The sequence below is a fragment of the Papio anubis genome, chromosome 3, assembly GCF_008728515.1.
Source record: "Papio anubis isolate 15944 chromosome 3, Panubis1.0, whole genome shotgun sequence".
NCBI lineage: Eukaryota > Metazoa > Chordata > Mammalia > Primates > Cercopithecidae > Papio > Papio anubis.
The window spans coordinates 147,575,630-147,596,256 of NC_044978.1; the positions used below are offsets into that span (position 1 = coordinate 147,575,630).

General features: G+C 42.6%; 1 protein-coding gene across 2 annotated transcripts in view; it reads right to left on the bottom strand.

Annotated features, from left to right (window-relative positions):
• FAM114A1 (family with sequence similarity 114 member A1) overlaps positions 1-20,627 on the bottom strand; it is a 78,304-nt gene that overhangs the window by 4,633 nt on the left and 53,044 nt on the right. For both annotated transcript variants that reach the window (XM_003898584.3, XM_021938358.2), the window contains 6 exons: positions 19,008-19,131; positions 12,572-12,663; positions 10,128-10,289; positions 8,919-9,058; positions 5,379-5,451; positions 96-149 (listed from right to left, as the gene is read on the bottom strand). In XM_003898584.3, the coding sequence (XP_003898633.1) occupies positions 96-149; positions 5,379-5,451; positions 8,919-9,058; positions 10,128-10,289; positions 12,572-12,663; positions 19,008-19,131 (645 nt within the window). The remainder of the gene's footprint in view (positions 1-95; positions 150-5,378; positions 5,452-8,918; positions 9,059-10,127; positions 10,290-12,571; positions 12,664-19,007; positions 19,132-20,627) is intronic.

The following is a 20,627-nucleotide window of genomic DNA, read 5'->3' on the forward strand; positions in this document are numbered from 1 at the left end:
GCTGTGGGGGAGAAAGACAAAAGAAAAAAAAAAAGAAGAAGCAGTTCTAACATTTACTTTGATTCAGAAGCACTTTCTCTCCAGAGACCACTTACCTCTAACAATACGCTACTGAGCATGGGGTTGAGGACCTCGGCCTTCTTGTTGCTCTGTGGAATCAGAAGTATGAAATTGACAGATTAGTGCTCGTACTACAGGCACGTAAAATGTAATACACTGGCTTTGTTGAGGGATCTCCTACAGAGGAAGAGGAGAGGAAGCAGAATGTTTCCTACAGACCAGGCTTCATACCTGCTGCTGCACCCTTTTAGTCTTATTTAGTTGCAATAGAAATCCTAGGAAGTAGGCAGGTATCATGATAGCCCCAATTTAAAGAGGAGAAAATAGGGATCAGAAAGGCTGAGTAACTTGTTTAAGGTCACATAGCTACAAATGGAAACTGAGACCTTTTTCACGATGTAAATTCTATAGCAGGTCTGGGATAAGAGTGAAGCGAGAGAGGCTGAGTTGTGTAGGCAGAGGGTTGGATGCTGTCTTTACTTAAAATTTTGATATTTTGATGATCATAATATTTTGGCATTGTTATTTTAAAATATATTTCATTAAAATATCTATCTAGATTCCTGAGGGTTTTTTCTGTTTCTTTTTTGGGCTCCCTTCCATTTTGCAGCTAAGTCCCCCACTCACCTAACCTAGTCTAAGCCCTGGTCTACTCTTCTTTTTCTTTCTTTCTTCTTTTAAATGCAAACATAGAAACTTGGTTATAGGGCATCTCCCAGAAGAGCAGCAAAATTAAGACATTCTTAAATGCAACTTGAAAACAGGTCTGCAGATCTACGTTTGAAAAACGCAAATATATGTAAAGCACAGAGTGCAGTGCCTGGTATAAAGCAGGGGCTCAAAAAGTGAAAGACAGGCCATGTGCGGTGGCTCAAGCCTGCAATCCCAGCACTTTGAGAGGCCGAGGTGGGTGGATCACCTGAGGTCAGGAGTTTGAGACCAGCCTGGCCAACATGGTGAAACCCTGTCTCTACTAAAAATACAAAAAAATTAGCTGAGCGTGGTGGTGGGTGCCTGTAGTCCCGGCTACTTGGGAGGCTGAGGCAGGAGAATTGCTTGAACCCGGGAGGTGGAGGTTCCAGTGAGCTGAGATCGCGCCACTGCACTCCAGCCTGGGTGACAGAGCGAGACTCCGTCTAAAAAGAAAAAATGAAAGTGAAAGGCAGAGTTGATATCATTATCTTTGCTTATGCTATTGGTCTATCAATCAATAGTCTTCTCTATCTAAGAGTTCAATCTATTCTTAGACCATAAACCATTAAAGGGATTGGAGAGAGAGAGAGGGCAATCTTATAAGTTAGCTTCTCTTACAGTACCTGGAAGAGTTCAGAGTAAACAAAAATACATAAATTAAATATATCTTCCCAGAGCAGCCCACTTTCATTGACGTTACTCTACTGACGGTGAAGTAATGTCTTCCTGGGGAAATCATAATGGAGTCTTGGGAGAAACCTCTTTAAAATGACTAGGTTTAAAAACCTAGTCATTTTAGTAAGTAACCAGAAAATCCATTATGGTATTTGCTTTCATGTTTATTTGATTATCAATAAACCTCTAAAATATAATCAAATGAGGGCAATAAGATGACAATGGTTTTCAGAATCAATGAGGTGTGCAAGCAATTTAAATAGAGTCTAGAGAGCAATATACACTCATTAACTTCAAGTTATGAATAATGACTGCTTTAGAGAACAGAAACACTGACTTGATGTAAATGATTCATCACAGCACAAGATCGGAGGTACTGTTGTGGTGAGATGGCCTTTCTAAATTCTATTTTAGATTCAGGTTTTTCTTCCCCATAATGATAAACTGTGTAGTCCCAATTTTGTTCATGCAAACACTTGTACATGTGTGTGTATATATAAATATATGTAAGTTCAAGTGCACAGCCATCTGCTACAGCCTTGCTACATAAAATACGGACCATGGATCAGGAACATTGTTATCACCTGACTGCTTACTAGAAATACAGAATCTCAGCCTCATCCCAGACCTACTGAATAACAATCTTCATTTTAACAACATCTCCAGGTGACTCATGTGCACCTTAAGGTTTGAGAAGCACTGTGCTGGGATACAATATGTGAAAAGGAATGAAAAGCAATATCATGAATACTACCAACTCGTGTAGATAAATTAATGTTTAACACATATTACGCAAAATAGAATACATACAAACGTGCACACAGACATTCACACTCTCAAGCCTAAACGAACACGGAGAACCAAAGAGTTGGTCTCTGTTTGATGTATCTGGTGGATAACCAACTGGGAATTAGGAGATCTACTGAGATGCTTGGGAGAATCAATTCACCCCTCCGCGCCTCAGTTTCCTCACCTAGTAAACTGTGAAAAGGGGGACAAGAGGTACAATAGAGCCTTAGGAACTGGAGTCACCAAGCTATTCCATCTTGATTAAGACCTCACACCTCTCTGCAAACCTAGTGTTTATATCAAAGTCCATGTTTATGGAGGTTTAAGACCTCACACCACTCTGCAAGCCTAGTGTTTATATCAAAGTCCATGGACATCAGGTAACTTGGACCACACTGAGGGTGCAAATGCATTTTATCCAGCCTATCATATCAATGAGCTTCCACCTCCCTTGTCATTCTGCTTGTATACAGGCTGAAGGCCTGAAATCAGACCAACATAAAAGGTGCTGTTTTACAAAACAGGAGAAGCAGGTCAGATTTCTTGACAGCAGAATGAATGGGCAGTGCGTAGCTTACCCCTTCTTCACAGAGTCATTGACAGAAGTATGGGGGACAGGTGTCTTTTTGGGTGACAGCCAGGTCCATGGTCATCTCTCATTTCTTTTGAGAAATGCTCTTGGCCTGAGGAGGAGGAGGGGGCGTGCCCCAGAAGCCAGGTAGGTCTGCACAATGAGACACTGACCCCAGTTGCTACTGAGTGAAGCCAAGGTGGACCTGTGACCCATGCTGATGAGCTATTCAAACCTTTTTACCCAGGAACCAGGATTTTGAATGGAACGACACAGGGTTAGGAACTGCTGCTGTCACTGAGTCACATTCATAGCAGCATTTAGAAAGAGTATGTGTAGGCCGGGCACAGTGGGTCACACCTGTAATCCCAGCACTTTGGGAGGCCGAGGCAGGTGGAGCACTTGAGGTCAGGAGTTTGAGACCAGCCTGGCCAACATGGTGAAACCCCATCTCTACTAAAAATACAAAAATTAACTGAGAGTGGTGGCCCACGCCTGTAATCCCAGCTACTCAGGAGGCTGAGGCATGAGAATCGCTTGTACTTGGGAGGCAGAGGCTGCAGTGAGCTGAGATTGCGCCACTGCACTCCAGCCTGGATGACAGAGCGAGACACAGTTTCAAAAAACAAAAAAAGAGTGTGCATGAGCTCTGGGGCTGGATCCCCACAGCGGTTCATTTCCCCCACTGCCTTTCATAAAGCCTCCTTTCTGTCTAAATTTTTTGGAACATGTTTCTGTTGCTTCCTGGTATGGTTTGAATTGTATCCCCTGCAAAAAGACATATTGAAGTCCTAACCCCCAGCACCTCAGACTGTGACCTTGTTTGGAGATAGGGTTGTTGCTGGTGTGATGAGTTAGGAATGAGGTCATACTGGTTATGCTCTAACCCAATAGGCCTGGTGTCCTTATAAGCAGAGGGAAATCTGGACACAGACACGCATGGAGGGAAGGTGATGTGGAGACACAGGGAGAAAGCAGCCATGTCAAGACACACAGAGAGAGACTGGAGTTTTGCAACCACAAGTCAAGGAACACCTGGGGCTACCAGAAGCTGGAATAAGCAAGGAAGAATCCTAGAGGCTTTGGAGAGATCAAGACCCGAAAACCGCCTTGCTTTCAGATGTCTAGCCTTCAGAACTATGAGAAACTAACCCAGTTTATGGTACTTTGTCATAGCAGCCCTAGGAAACTAATATACTTGAAACCAAAAAAACCAACCTAATTAGAATAAGAAGTAAAACTGCTGTTTCTCATGGAGAACATCATTAGACTTCGCATCCACGGTTTTAAAGGGAAAAAACAGGAAGGTGAAAGGGAATATTTTCCACTTTTCTCTGGGCTCACTAAGGTGAAGCTATATAACATGACTGATTGCCAAAGAAAACAACCAGAGGCCACACCCCCAAGTGAATGCTGAGCCTTTCAGATTTGTTACCCTGAGAATAGAAACACTTGAGCCAATCAGTAACATTTTTTTTCTTTTGGTCAAAGTCAAGTGCTACAATGAAGCAAAGAAAACTCTTATCTCGGCTGGGTGTGGTGGCTCATGCCTGTAATCCCGCACTTTGGGAGGCCGAGGCAGGTGAATCACTAGGTCAGGAGTTTAAGACCAGCCTGGCCAACATGGTGAAACCCCATCTCTACTAAAAATACAAAAATTAGCTGGGTATGGTGGCGTGTGCCTGTAATCCCAGCTACTCGGGAGGCTGAGACAGGAGAATCGCTTCAGCCCAGGAGGTGGAGGCTGCAGCAAGCCAAGATTGTGCCACTGCACACCAGCCTGGGCAACAGGACGAGACTCAGTCTCAACAAAAAAGAAACAGAAAAAAAGACAACTCTTATCTTGCATGGTTTATAAAGTAGGCTCTGAGGCCAACAGTGAATGAGAATACTCAAAATTAATCATTTTAACAGAGATTCTGAATTACATATATCACAGATATTAAGTAATAAAAGGAACCTTTCATCTGACACTTTAAAAAAAAAAAAACAAACAGGCTGGGCGTGGTGGCTCACGCCTATAATCCCAGCACTTTGCGCGGCCGAGGCAGGTGGATCACGAGGTCAGGAGATCGAGACCATCCTGGCTAACACGGGGAAACTCCGTCTCTACTAAAAATACAAAAGAATTAGCTGGGCGCCTATAGTCCCAGCTACTTGGGAGGCTGAGGCAGGAGAATGGCGTGAGCACGGGAGGCGGAGCTTGCAGTGAGGGGAGATCACACCACTGCATGCCAGCCTGGGCAACAGAGCGAAACTCCGTCTCCAAACACACACACACATACACACACACACACCAAAACAAACAAACAAACAAAGAAAATGAGGTTCATAGAGGTTTGAAAACTCACTCACCCAACATCTTGTATGTCTGAAATGGCAGATTCAAGACTGGAACCCAGTCAGGAGAGTCCTAAGCTGCCTGTCCTTAGAGAAGCTGCTCTTGGCCTGACTTTAGCTTACATCATGGCACAGCTTCGGTTTTATGGAGCTACTAAAGAAGGCGCTGCAACTCCACATTTCCTCACAGCCCCTCACAGACATACTTCCCTTAAAAAAGGTAAAAAAAAAATCAAGACTGTAATCTTACCCCAACAGTGGTTAAAGAAGTGGTAAACTTCTTTGATAAGGAGGCCACTTCATTGCACATTGCAGTAGTTAATCTGAAAGAAGAAAAAAAAATGAGGCTTGGATGTTTTCAATAAGGTAAAATAATTTAACTGTCATGACCATTTCTGATACTAATTCATTATGACATTTAAAAGAATGCCACACACACTTCAAGATGTTCTACAGAAATGTGCAGTCAGATGGTTTTCCTTAATCATCTTCCATGATTCGCAATCACAGTTTAATCTAATCCCGGTTTTCTTTCCATGCTTAATTAAAGAATAATCATCCAACTCACTTGACCTCTTTTAGAATGAAAACCATGTGCAGGAAAATACCAGGCTTGAGCTCCACATGTGTAGAGGTATACACGCTTGCCAGATGGCTGGTTTCCAGCTTTTTGGTCTTTTCAAAATAATCAGGAACATTCACTGAGGCACTATGTTAAACACTTTTGTGTGCCTGATCGTATTTAATCCTCAGAGTGACCTTATGGCTTATATTATTATTTCCATTTTATATAGATGGAAAATCGGACATTTAAGAAATAGGTGGTTAGACACAGTGGCTCATGCCTGTAATCTCAGCACTTTGGGAGGCCGAGGTGGGTGGATCACCAGAGGTCAGGAGTTCAAGACCAGTCTGACCAACATGGTGAAACCCTGTCTGTACTAAAAATACAAAAAAGTTAGCTGGGTGTGGTGGCAGGTGCCTGTAATCTCAGCTACTCGGGAGGCTGAGGCAGGAGAATCACTTGAAGCCAGGAGGTAGAGGTTGCAGTGAGCCAAGATCATGCCATTGCACTCCAGACTGGGCAACAAGAGCAAAACTCTGTGAAAGAAAGAAAGAAAGAAAGAGAGAGAGAGAGAGAGAGAAAGAAAGAAGGGAGGGAGGGAGGGAGGGAGGGAAGGAAGGAAGGAAGGAAGGAAGGAAGGAAAGAAAGTAAGTTAGGTAACCTGCTTAGGACATACAGGAGAGGAAGGATTCAAACTCAGGTGACTCTGGATACTTTGATTATGTTTTGATTATATGATTCAGAATAAAGATCCTGTAGAATATGTTTTTAATACTGATACCAAAATTCTGAGTTTATGCTAGGCATTCCACTTCTAGAACTTTATCCCAAGAAAATAACGCAAGATACACACAAATATTTAATGAAAACAACATTTATCCTAACACTATGGATGACGACAAAAATGGACAACAATCTAATTACGTAATAATGTAGGTAATGTCTGATAGTTTTCTATCAGTTAGTGCATACTGCTCTCTTGAATAGTGATTAAAATGCTATGGGAAGAAAAATAACCCCAAGTTAAGAATCTTACATGTTAAAAGATCTAGTAAAGTCAGTAGAGGTAAGTTTTGCTTTGATAAAAGAGGCCTTATCTAATATATACAGATTTTTATGAGCTATATCCACCCACCCATCCATCCATCCATCCATCCATCCACCTACCCACCCATCTATCAAAAACTTGTCTGCAGAAAGGGTCAAGAGTAAAGCCAGGAGATATCCCAGAGCCATTCAGTCTATGTTCTTGGGCAGGTGGGTGGGGAGCCACTTATTGTACAGACAAGTCAGAGACTGGGTGCAGCTTGGTAAGGTCAGGACAATCAGGGTTGGGAATCAGAAAGGAGTGAAGAGTAAGGTCATTTTCCATACCTAGGGGCTTCTGAACTTTGGCCCTCTTCTTTCCAATTAGTACTGCAAAGATAAACCAGTACCTACAGATTGTCCTCAGCATTTTCAACTTCTCTGACTTTGTTCTTTCCTCTTCCTTCTAAATGTTTAGGCAAGTGCATATTCTTTCTAGGAATATTAAGGTGCGGATTATGTGGTTCTCATAATAACTTCGATTTTTATATTCTTGGATATGGAAATCTAGACTAGATGACAGATCTTTACAAGTGAGGAAAAATGCCGCCAGTACAAAGACACTAATGCTGACTTTTTGGAAGATCTTTCCACTATAAACTTACTCCCCAACCTACAACACCAAAGCGGTAATAAGCAAAGACTAGTTAGCTAGCAAACTGAGTGTGCTGAGACCTCTGTGTGTCCATCCCTGAATATTTTCAGGGGCTCTATTTTGGCTCCTGTGTCTGTCTAATAACATGAGGGTACTTAGGCCTACGTTAATTTTCCATATCACAGTATACAGTCATGTGCATAAAAGGTAAAGGCTTATTTTTCAGCTCCATACCAACTATTTTCATGAATACTCCATATCAACTATTTTCATGTATATTCACTAGATTGCATATTCACATGTGTTACGTATATATATATATATTTGTATTTTACTTAATAAACTAATGACAATAGCTATTATTTATTGAAGAACATGATACAGGACAACACATATGTGCACACATACCACCCAAAAGTGAACTGGTTAATATTAGCGACCATCATCACCAGAGTTCGGAACATGGAGAGCTGGTATAAGTCCCCAGGATCAGTGGAGTATATTTGCCTATTTTGTGACTCTAGCTAGAAGTTACATTAAAGTGTCCTTTCTCTATTCATATATATGTTGGAAATGTAATTACCCTCAAAAGGTTTTACTTCTAAGACTCTGATCTATTAAATAAGCACTTTCATGCCTCTGAATGATTTAGTGTGTTTTCCCTTAAATCTCTTCATAAATAATTCCCAGGATGGCTAGTTAAGTCTTCTTCTTCTTGCTAACATAATGCATTTGTTAAATAAATCCTTATTTCCGGCTGGGCATGTGGCTCATGCCTGTAATCCCAGCACTTTGGGAAGCCGAGGCGGGCAGATCATGAGGTCAAGAGATGGAGACCATCCTGGCCAACATGGTGAAAACCCATCTCTACTAAAAATACAAAAATGAGCTGGGTGTGGTGGTGTGCGCCTGGAATCCCAGCTACTCAGGAGGCTGAGGCAGAAGATCGCTTGAACCTGGGAGGCTGAGGTTGCAGAGAGTTGAGATTGTGGCACTGCACTCCAACCTGGTGACAGAGCGAGACTCTGTCTCAAAAAAAAAAAAAAAAAAAAAGAAAGAAATCCTTATTTCTTAAGATGACCATAGAACAATGGAATTGGTTCACTTGAAATTTGAATATTTGGTCAGGTATGGTTGCTCATGCCTGTAATCATAGAACTTCAGGAGGCTGAGCCAGGAAGATTGCTTGAGCTCAGGAGTTCGAGACCAGCCTGGGCAACACGGCTAGGCTTTGTCTCTGTAATTAATTAAAAAATTAGCTGGATGTGGTGGTGTGCACCTGTGGTCCCAATTCCTGGGAAGGCTGAGGCGGGAGGGTGGCGTGAGCCCAGGAGTTTAGGGCTGCAGTGAATCACGATCATGCCATAGCACTCCAGCCTGGGTGACAGAGCAAGATCCCATCTCAACAAAACAAAAAACAAAAACAAACAAAAAGAAATCTGAACCTTTTAGTGGCTTAGAGGGTGTGGGTGTGTATGTGTGTTTCTGAACGGTACCTATATATAGAACTGGGAAAATAATAATTTAAAGTAAAATTTATTTACTTTATTAGAACTTTTGCTTGGTCCTGAGCTGGTTTTTCCTCTTCTTGTCCATGAAGAATTAATTCTGCTACTTTATGAAGCTGCTCAATACAGCGCGCTGTTACCTCTGCCAGACTTTCAATGGACAACATGTATACTTCCTGAAATGGATAAACACAAGGAAGAAATTTTTTACTGAGCAGATGCTTTTTTTAAAAAAAATGCTGTGACATTAGAAGTGATATAATTCTTTCAAAAATACCACAAACATAACATGAAATTGTTAACCTGAAGACTACGAGCATATCTAAGACTTTAAGTGTAATGCTGCCAGAAAATGGAAGTGCCGTCAGGGCCCCCAGGGATGTGGTAAGTCTGTTCACAGCTGCATCCCCAGGGCTTACAGCAATGCTGGGTACAAAACAGTCAGGTGCTAAAGACGGTGTGTGGAAGGCTGGCTGAATGAACAGAGCTCAGTGGATATTTTTCTTTACAGCGATCTAATCACTGCAACCTCCACTTCCCGGGTTTAAGTGATTCTGATAACTCACTCTCCCAAGTAGCTGAGAGTAGAGGCACACACCACCATGCCCTGCTAATTATTTTTATTATTTTGTATTTTTAGTACAGACGGGGTTTCACCATGTTGTCCAGGTTGGTCTTGAACTCCTGACCTCAGGTGATCCACCTGCCTTGGCCTCCCAAAGTGCTGGGATTACAGGTTTGAGTGACCGCGCTCAGCCAAAAAGTTATTTTCTTCAAAATTAAAACTCAATGTAAGATGAAGTTACTACAAACTCCTTTATTGAACATAGGCAGTATATAAATTATGCACACATAAATTTATTAAATTACAGAATAAAAGCAATGGCAATGAATTTTTTTAAAGGCTTCAATTACCTCATTAGTTACAGGGCATAAAGACATTTTATAGTAACATATTTGCATATAAGATGAAATTCTACACTAAAGATAAATCAATTATGTTCCTAAAGATTTTTGTCCCTTTAAATTATAATTGTAAAGCTATGGAGAAAAGTGACAAAATCTGTGTTAAACCATGAATTATCTTGGCATAGAGAAATTTCAGTGTTTATTGCATTCCTACTTATATTTCTATAATATGGAACAAATGAAAAAGAAATGGCCTCTCTTCAATTAAAATTAAGCTGCTAATAAAATGAACGCACCCTTATTACCTTGTAGGTGGACACTCTAGAATAAATTTACCTCTATGGTCTTAGTTCTCTTTTCCTCCTTTTTGTCTTCTTGAGGGTCTTGAGGTTTCTCTTCCTTTTCTTCCTTCTTGGTTTCCTCCTCGGACTCTTTTGCCACATCTACTGACACCACGGTCTGATCCTCTTCCACCCAGTCATGAGCCTTCTTCATGGCCTGCAAAGGTCCCCAACCAAACAACCCTTTTATGGTGCAAATATGGAACCTAAGTCATTCCAACCCCAAGACAAGAATCAAGTGTCTCTAAGCCTTCAGGAATGGATCTCCGTATGTTTGGAGGATGACGGGGCAGTTTCTCAACCCCCTAAAAAGATAACCTTGTTGTTGCTCTCTGGCAAATATAAAGTAGAAAAAAGGGACAGAACAGAAAGTATGGAAAGAACAATGCAGGCCTGAGGCCTCTTTAAAAAGCATTTAAAAATGATATTCAGATAAGAATAAAAATGACAGTCACATTGAAAAATCTATAGTATATTTTTCACTTTTCATGACCATCTATAAAAGAATAATAGTACTTTTAAAAAATATATGTTAGAAAGGCTCTGCGTTTCTTGATTCATGACAGGTCTTCCACCCTCAAGGGGGAGAAGAGAAGGGCTGCTGGAAAGGTCTGGTGCTGCTCTGTGTCTAATTTCACACGAGTGCAGTTTACGCACTCTGTGCCCTACAAAATCATGGTTCAATTAATCAGAAACCTCCTCCCCTACCTGTTATTCCCTGAATTTAGAACGAAAGGGCAGACTCACTCCAATTTTATCATTATAGTTTAAGCTGTTTGCTTAAGTAAAAGTTGTTTTGGGGCTTAGACTAAACCTACTTCCCACCTTAAATCTTACACGCCAAAGTTAAAAATATCAGAGTGTTGAATGATAAGTTAACAGCAAGAAGATCTGGGGAGAGAAAACCCAACAAAACTGGCCTTAGTGTGTCCCCTATTAGAGACAAAGACTAGCAAATAAGCCAGTGGAATCTCAGAGCCACCACATGCCCCCTCTGAGCGGTGGCAGGTGCTGCACGGAGATGAATGAGGCAATTTCCCACTGTGTTCAAGTCACTGACCTGCCAGAATCAGTGACCCCTATCAGAGATAAAGAAATTACTCATCTCACCTCCTCATTCTGCCCTTTTCCTCACCCACCCGGATAAGTGAGTACCTATGTAAACCACTGCTTGCTAAAAAGAAGAAAGAAAGAGAGAGAGAGAATGGAAAAACATCACGTGGTTTTAAGTAATTAATGATCATGGCCTCTAAAGAAACTTCACAGCAAGACCTTGTACTGACTTGCAAAACACACCGTGGTATTGTTAGAGGAACCCAGATTGTTAAAGCTGGAATGGTCTTAGACATGACGAAGCCCCTGTGCTCCAGGTGGAGGAACTATGGGGTTCACCTGGCTGACGTGCCTCTCTCTACCGAATTCTAGCATGTTTCTTTACAGGGGTCAGGGGTGAAATTTGAAAAAGCCTCTTGGTGATTCTGCACCCTTTCCCCCTCCCCTAATCTGATGATAACTACTGCTCCGATATAACATTCTATTTTGCCATGAAAAGGTAAGTGACTTCTTCAAGGTCACAAGGTAGTTACTAGTAAAATTACAACTAAAATGCAGATCTCATGACACAGTCTAGCATGTTCTCCACCACCACATTCCATTATGTTGCCTCCTCAAATCTTTTCATTTTTCCCTTTTTTTTTTTTTTTTTTTTTGAGACAGAGTCTTGCTCTGTCGCCCAGGCTGGAGTGTAGTGGCTGGATCTCAGCTCACTGCAAGCTCCGCCTCCCGGGTCTACGCCATTCTCCTGCCTCAGCCTCCCGAGTAGCTGGGACTACAGGAGCCCGCCACCTCGCCCGGCTAGTGTTTTGTATTTTTTAGTAGAGACGGGGTTTCACCATGTTAGCCAGGATGGTCTCGATCTCCTGACCTCGTGATCACCCGTCTCGGCCTCCCAAAGTGCTGGGATTACAGGCTTTTCCCCTTTTTTTAAATTTGAGATGGAGTCTCACTCTATCACCTAGGCTGGAGTGCTGTGGCACAATTTCAGCTCACCGCAACCTCGGCCTCCTGGGTTCACGCAATTCTCTTGCCTCAGTCTCCCGAGTAGCTGGGATTACAGGCGTGTGTCACCACACCCAGCTAATTTTTGTATTTTAGTAGAGATGGGGTTTCACCACGTTGACTAGGCGGGTCTCAAACTCCTGACCTCAGGTGATCCACCCACCTCAGCCTCCCAAAGTGCTGGGATTACAGGCATGAGCCACCATGCCCAGACCCTCCTCAAATCTGAGTTACAGATCTCCAACTCCTCTCCCGGCACTATGCCTTATAAGATTTGGGGGTTTTCCATTTCAGATGCATCTCTGGAACTTTACAACAGAGACTCTTCCCTGCATTTTTTTTTTTTTTTTAACCAGAAACTATAAATCAGACAGTGCTGACCTTATTGAGTTTGTCAGGTGTGGCCGCCACATGTAATTCAAAGAGAAGTTCTGTAAGCATGCGAGCAAATTCTTCTCCCTTTTCTTCTAAGCCTAGAAATAGAACACGACAGAAGAAGCGTGATTTATTTTTCATCCTTCAGGATGTGGCAGCTCCCCCAAAGTTACAATCTGCAGTTGGGGTAGACTAAGTGGAGGTTGTAGCAGCCTGCCCGCCAGCCACTGGGCAAAGATGAATGTCTTCCATTCATGAGCACGGCAGTGAGGCAGCAGATGCATCCAGGTGCAGGGCCGCTGAAGTCTTGTTGCTTGGCAGCTACTGCAGGGACACCCCCAGGCCAACCCAAAGGCAACAAGAGGGCAAGGAGGGACCTCCCCTGTCTTGTTCACAGCTACAGGTGGTCAGCAGCTATTTGTTGAAAGAAGGACTGGATGAACAAAGGCATGACCTTTCTCAGGCCTAAGGGACCTGGGACAACATCATATTTATGACTTTGATATTGTTATGCTTAGCACTGCGACCCTAATGATACCCAGGTGCCCTTTTATGTTCACAGAGCCACAGTGCTAAACAAGCTGAATTAGTCTCAACCATCTCTCCGGAGAAATTTCCCAAGGTTCCCTAGGATACCTGGCTGGTCCTACAATATTTCTTAACGATCTGTCTTCCTTTCACCCTGGAAGCTACTGAGGGACACAGACAGTATTTCTTCCACTCACTCTTGAATCCAGAGCATCTAACACAATACCTCACATATCACAGGCGCTAAAATGAGTATTTACAGAATAATTTATTAATACATTGCCTAATATATAATATGATATATTACTATATATAACAGATAGTATACAAATTAAAATGTCATATATCATAAAATAAAAAAATTAGGATCATTGTGGGCAATAAAGAGATTGTTAAAGGTTACAATCTTACTTTTCTCTTTTGAAGTATCTGCAAGGCCATGCCATTTTTAATGTTTCTGAAAGGTGCCAAAGAATTGATTCCACATGGGTTTATTACCAGTTTGGGGGAGAATAAAGGAATCATTTATCTCACCTGACTACATGCTCTCAGACCTCTCTAAGAAGAAAATACTGTGGCGTATGCCAGTGTGGGAAGGCAGAGCCTTGAGGGGGGACTAAGCCATGTGAGAAACACTGCATCCAGCCCTCGTCTGGAGATGCTATTTTCTGTTTTACGGACAAAATGGTTAATCTGCAGCCCATGAAGATAGCCTGGCGTAGCTTGTAGGTATTTATTCAAAACATTTGGCTTAGATTAGTTTATTATTACCTATAACTCATATATTCTCATGAGGGAAACAGATAATCAAAACAGATAAGCAGACCAGGCACGGTAGCTCACACCTGTAATCCCAGCACTTTGGGAGGCCAAGGTAGGTGGATCATGAGGTCAGGAGTTTGAGATCAGCCAGGCCAAGATGGTGAAACCCCATCTCTACTCAAAATACAAAAATTAGCTGGGCACGGTGGCGGGTGCCTCTAATCCCAGCTACTCAGGATGCTGAAGCAGGAGAACTGCCGGGAGGTGGAGGTTGCAGTGAGCTGAGATCGCGCCACTGCACTCTAGCCAGGTGAAAGAGCAAGACTCCGTCCCAAAAAACAGAACAAAAAAAACAGGTAAGTAAAACATTGATGTCAAGGGATAAGTTTTATGGAGAAGTATAAACAGGGCTAGCTGGGGTTTAGGAGTTTTAAATAGGAGGTGCTGTGGTCTGAATGTCCCTGTGCCCTCCAAATTCATATTTTGAAACCTAATACCAGTGTGATGATAATAAGAGGTGAGGCTTCAGGGGTGTGATTAGATCATGAAATGGGGAGCCCCCATGAACGGGATTAGTGCCCTAACAAAAGAGGCCCCAGGGAGCTAGCTGATCCCTTCCACCATGTAAGGACAAGCTAGAAGGCACCATCTGTGAACCAGAGATCAGGAGCCCTCATTAGACACAGAATCTGCCAGCAATTTGAGCTTCGATTTTACAGTCTCCAAAACTGTGAGAAATAGATTTCTGTTGTTTATAAGCCACACAGTCTATGGTATTTTGATATAGCAGCCTGGAGGAACTAAGACAGGAGGGAAGCTAACAAAGGTGACATTTGAGTAATGTGCTAGAGGAGGAGAGCAATGAGCCAGCCACAAGATGTCAGGGGGAAGAGTCTTCCAGCAGCAGTGCAGCAAGAGTAGAGTCCAGGAGGGTGTGTGCCTGGTTCGTCCACAGGAGCGGCAAGGGTGTCAGCGTGGCTGCAGCCAAGTGAAGCGGGGTGCGTGCAGGCAGGAGGAAGAGACGGCTGTCTTTGCTCATGATGAAGCCACAACAAGCAAACCATTTTAACCCAAAGAGGTAAGTGCTCTAAGGGGGCTTTTGCAGCATATAATCCAGTTTTCAGAGGGGTGTGAAGCAGGGTTCCTGGAGGAGGTGATGCCTGAACAGAGCCTTCAAGAATGAGAATGCATTAATCACACAAAGGGAGAGTTGGAGGGCTAGACAGTCTCAGAGACAGAGAGACAGAGATAGAGATAGAGAGGGCCAGGCACAGTGGCTCACACCTGTAATCCCAGCACGTTAGGAGGGCGATGTGGTTGGATCACTTGAGGTCAGGAGATGGAGACCAGCCTGGCCAACACGGTGAAACCCCGTCTCTACTAAAAGTACAAAAATTTGCCGGGCGTGTTGGCACGTGCCTGTAATCCCAGCTACTTGGGAGGCTGAGGGAGGATAATCGCTTGAACCCAGGAGGGTGGAGGTTGCAGTGAGCTGAGATTGCACCACTGTACTCCAGCCTGGGCAACAGAATGAGACTCTATCTTGAAAAAAAAAAGGAGGGGGAGAGAGAGACAGAGCTAGAGAGCTAGATTGATTCCATCAGAAGCTGATATTCTCTCTGCTGGGCAGAGGTCTTGGTCTAGTCTTCCCCAGGGAGGGACAGTGAGAGGGGCTGGGCACACCTGGGCAGCATCGACAAGGTCTCCTTCCCAAACTGCCTGCCCCTCACCCTGTATGAGGCAGTGCTGCAGAGCACAGAGAGTCCTGGGCTGGGATTTGGAAGGCATAGGTCCTACCCAGCTCCTGCATCTGCTGGTTCTGTGGCCTGGGGCCAGTCACAGAGCTTCCTCAGCTTCCACTGCCTCCTCTGAAAACTGAGGACAATAAAACCCACCCATCTCCTCTTTACAGCTGTTATAAGGACCAAATACTACAACAAACGTGAAAGTGTTTCGTAAACACGAAGTTTTATGTAAACAAATAATTATGTGCTACGCTGATACGAACATAGTGAGATTAAAAATATTTGGGAGGAATCAACACTAAATTAAGATACAAGCACTTTGCAGAGCTCCAGCTTTTAAAAGTGTATTAATTCTGTAAAACATACACCAACAACTTTTAGAAGCGATTTTAGAAAAAAAAATCATAGAGAAAAATGGAGGTTGATAAAAACAGATGATAATAAATGTTGCAACAAACAATACCTATTACTACAATTCTTGGTCTGTATACATGGCTGAGAAGATCTTCACCAGAGCAATAAAAATAGAAAATGGCCTTTTAAAATCTCTTCTCAGCCATGATAAATCAAATTAAGGGATCTATGGCAGTGTGATAAAATTACACTCTGCTGGAAAAACAAACATGCAAATCATTAGCTAACATTATTACATGCAGAGGAGACCGATATTAAATTCATTTAAAAATGATGGTTTATTACATTTTCTGAGAGTACCAAATAAATTATTTAGTTGTTAGGAGGCTTTTAGGAATGTAATGCTTACAAGGAAAAACATGGATGAAAATGCTCGGTTTTCTTTCAGAATTTTGCTCCTGGATTTTCTGCTGGATTGCTCCTGGATTTCCCCCACTGCAAAGATTCCTTTCTATAGCTTTCGCATAATCCCAGAACCTTTCTGGAGTTGTGACACTTGATAATCGGATTGATTTAATGATAACGTCTCTATTCTTCTCTCCCAGTTCTTCATTAAGTTTCTGAATGACATTTATTTATTAAATGAAGTTAATTAACATTAATAGTGTTTTGATAATCCGGAGATGCCCTCTTGGGAAAATTGATACATTATGGGAGATAACAGGGTTTTGTCAATTAAGGCGAGGCAAACCTCCCATTGCTAAAGCATGCTGTTCAGCACTTCAGGTTTTTCTGTGTGTATGTATGCATGTGTGGTATCTAAAGAAACCAAATTTATTGAAGGTCTACACTAGACTAGAACACATCACTTACAGCAACATTTTCTATTTAAGTTGAAATTAGGTTTCCCCTCCAAGAAATAGCACCAATTGGGGATGTAATACTTCTTTAATTACACTGGCAACAATGTCTCCTTGATGTTAGGGGGAATCTGGGATTCTCTTTTTGTCCTTTCTAAATGACACCCTTAATAGGGCCAAGGTCTACCTCAGACATCATGACTCTTGAAGAGAAATAGCTTGATTCTTTTTGGTGATTGCTAGAAAGGGGCATCTGTTAGTTCACCTTGGGTCCACAAGGGGAGCTACATGACCTTTAACAGCTAGTGTTTTAGTTTCTTCATTAGAAAAACAAAGACAAGGCTGTCATCCTTTGTGACTCTGGGAGGAACATACTAATGCTCAAAAACATGATTCCCAACTGTCTCTGATACGGCCTCTTTCTATGCTTCAGTATAATTGATTCTTTTATTTTGATGCAATGAGCATAAATCTCATTAAGCTGAAGGCATGTAAGGTCAGTGTGTGGGGCTAAAGAGGGAAAGGGTGTCTAAATGACAGTTTCTGAATGCTTAGAATAATTTTGCACTGAACGTCAAGGCTCAAGCATTTGAGCTCTTGTGTCAGAGTTTTGATTAAAGGAATCAAAAACACGTCTGGGCACAAAACACTGCCAGCGATTTGAGAATGCACATTCTCATTACTTTGCATGCCGGGTAATAACAGCAAGCATAATACATGAAAGTTATACTTTATTGCACCTTTACTTTTTCCTGGCATTGCGTTAGCACTTTAAGTAATAAGAACAGCTAACATTTTTGAGCAGTTCTGTGTGACAGGCACTCTAATATATGTTTTTACATATATTATCTAATATGACCCTTACAACAGCTCTTGAACCTGATATCTACACACACACACACACACACATATATATACACACATATCATTGTGTCCATTTTACAAGTGAAGATACTGCATTTCAGAAAGGTTATATAACTTGTTTAAGGCCATATAGCAAGAAAGTGGTGAAAATGTTTCAAATGGGACCCTTCCAAAGGTCCTAGGAGAAGCCAGACCTGTCTCTGAGGTTGTCTGACCTTTCAGCGTAACCTACACAAAACAGCTGTGGGGTGCTGGTTATTACGTCGTAAGAAATCACTCTTCATGTACACAGCAAATGTTTTACTCTCTTCTGCTCCCAAATGGACAAACCTAAAGGAATCATTAACCATGCCCAACCCTGAGAATAAGTTTTCCCCTCTTAAGGAAGCCTTGCTTCTCATAAAATAAGTTCTAATCTCCTTGGGGTCAAGTTATTATCTGGGTGGAAGATTACTGGGAAGTGTGATTGCCAACCTGACGTAGCCCACTCTGGTGCACTGTCAGAAAACGGTACAGCCTTTGTCAGAGCTGAACTTTTTAGGTAGAGGATAGGACACCTGCAAATATACCCGAACTCTTACACCTATAAATTAAAAGGAATAAGAAAAATATACAAAAAATTTCAGGGAAAGATGTGCCCACCATTAACATTAATCACACTAAATAACTTTCACATGCAGATAAAAATTATAAGTGGCAGCAAAGGCTGGGCGCGGTGGCTCATGCCTGTAATCCCAGCACTTTGGGAGGCTGAGGCGGGCGGATCATGAGGTCGAGAGATCGAGACTATCCTGACCAACATAGTGAACCCCCGCCTCTACTAAAAATACAAGAAGTAGCTGGGCGTGGTGGTGGGCACCTGTAGTCCCAGCTACTCGGGAGGCTGAGGCAGAAGAATCACTTGAACTTGGGAGGCGGAGGTTGCAGTGAGTCGAGATCGCGCCACTGCACTCCAGCCTGGGCAACAGAGTGAGACTCCGTCTAAACAACAACAACAACAACAACAACAAAAAGTGGCAGCATAAACTCTAGTCATCAGAGCTCTGTTTAGCACATTGCAGTCTTCCTTCATCTGACCATATGCATTTGCATTTATTGTACGCCCGTAAAGTGCCAGGGATTGTGCCGAACACCAGAGGAACAACAGGAGTTCCCGCCCAGTGAAAGAGAGTCATATAAATCAATGTGACCCGCTCCTGTAACAAGAGCAGATGCACAGCGTATTTTGAAAGCATGGAGGAGGAGCACTTGTCAAAGGGCTGTGTTCATTAACAGCAGTTTCATAAGGATTATACCAAACAGTTTGTCTTGCTATTTATTTTCCTTTACCTTGTTCTTCTTGACTTTCTTCATTCTCTAATTCTTTGGCTGCAAAGATGTCTTTAATGGAAATTAGGTCATTTTTTAAGAGTTCCAGCTTCTCTCCATCAAGTGATGCTAAAAATGACTGAACCTGAAAAAAGAAATAGGTCAGCACAACTGTCATCTTTTATTCTCATTAATAACGTTTACATACAGCAGTCCCCAGTTTTCCCAGGACCAAAGTGCTTCATGGTGTGGGAGGTATCGCTGGGTTGAATGTTGGCTTGATGCATATTAACTGTGCAACTTTGGGCAAGTTAGATAAACCCTCTGGGTCTCAGTTTTCTCATTTTTAAAGGGAGATTCCTTGTGGAGCAAATGAGATAAAAAATGTGAAATACATTGCACAACTGTACACAGTAGGTGCTACGTAAATCGTGGTGGTAGCTCTTCTATCACAGTGGTTAAAAATGCAGTTCGACATCAACCCTGCAGTCAAATATCAGCTCCTCACTTACTATGACCTTCGGTCACTTACTTAACCTTTTAATGCCTCAGCTTCCTTATCTGTAAAATGGAAACTAATTGCACCTACCTTATAAGGTTGTTCTGAGGATTAAATGAAATAAGCTACTTAACATACTTAGAGTGATGCTCAATACTTATAAATACACATGTATACGGCCGGGTGCGGTGGCTCACGCCTGTAATCCCAGCACTTTGGGAGGCCAAGGCAGGCAGATCACGAGGTCAGGACATCAAGACTATCCTGGCCGACATGGTGAAACCCCATCTCTATTAAAAATACAAAAATCAGCTGGGTGTGGTGGCACGTGCCTGTAATCCCAGCTACTCAGGAGGCTGAGGCAGGAGAATCCCTTGAACCAGGGAGCCAGAGTTTGCAGTGAACCGAGATCGCGCCACTGTACTCCAGCCTGGCAAGAGCGACACTCCGTCTCAAAAAATAAATGAATGAATGAATAAATAAATAAACAAACACGCATCCACATGTAAACTTAAATAAATAAGCATTCTATCGATGCACATATATACTTGCTAGATGTTGGTTGTCACATTGGGGTTACAAAAATGCACAAGACACATTTTTCTTCTCCAACATAAGGAGTGAGGCCGTATCAATTAAGAACGACCATGACAGGCATGAGAGGAGGGTACAGTGGAGGGAGGCACTAGGAAGGGCGCTGTCCTTCCCCCTTGGGGAACTGAGAGGGTACACACAGGGAGGACTTCACAGAGGAGGTGATGCTGGGACTGACGTCATCCCTGCTCCCTGTCTTTAGAGCCCCTCTTTTGAAACTATCCTCCGTACACAGTTAAACATTATTTGTACAGGCCAGGTGCGGTGGCTCACCCCTGCAATCCCAGCACTTTCAGAGGCTGAGGCGGGAGGATCACTTGAGCCTAGGAGTTTGAGGGCTCAGGTGATCAACACAGTGAGACCCCATCTCTATAAAAAATTTTAAGCCTGGGCACGGTGGCTCACACCTGTAATCCCAGCACTTTGAGAGGCCGAGGCACGTAGATCAGGTCAGGAGATCGAGACCATCCTGGCTAATACAGTGAAACCCTGTCTCTACTAAAAATACAAAAAATTAGCTGGGCGTGGTGGTGGGCACCTGTAGTCCC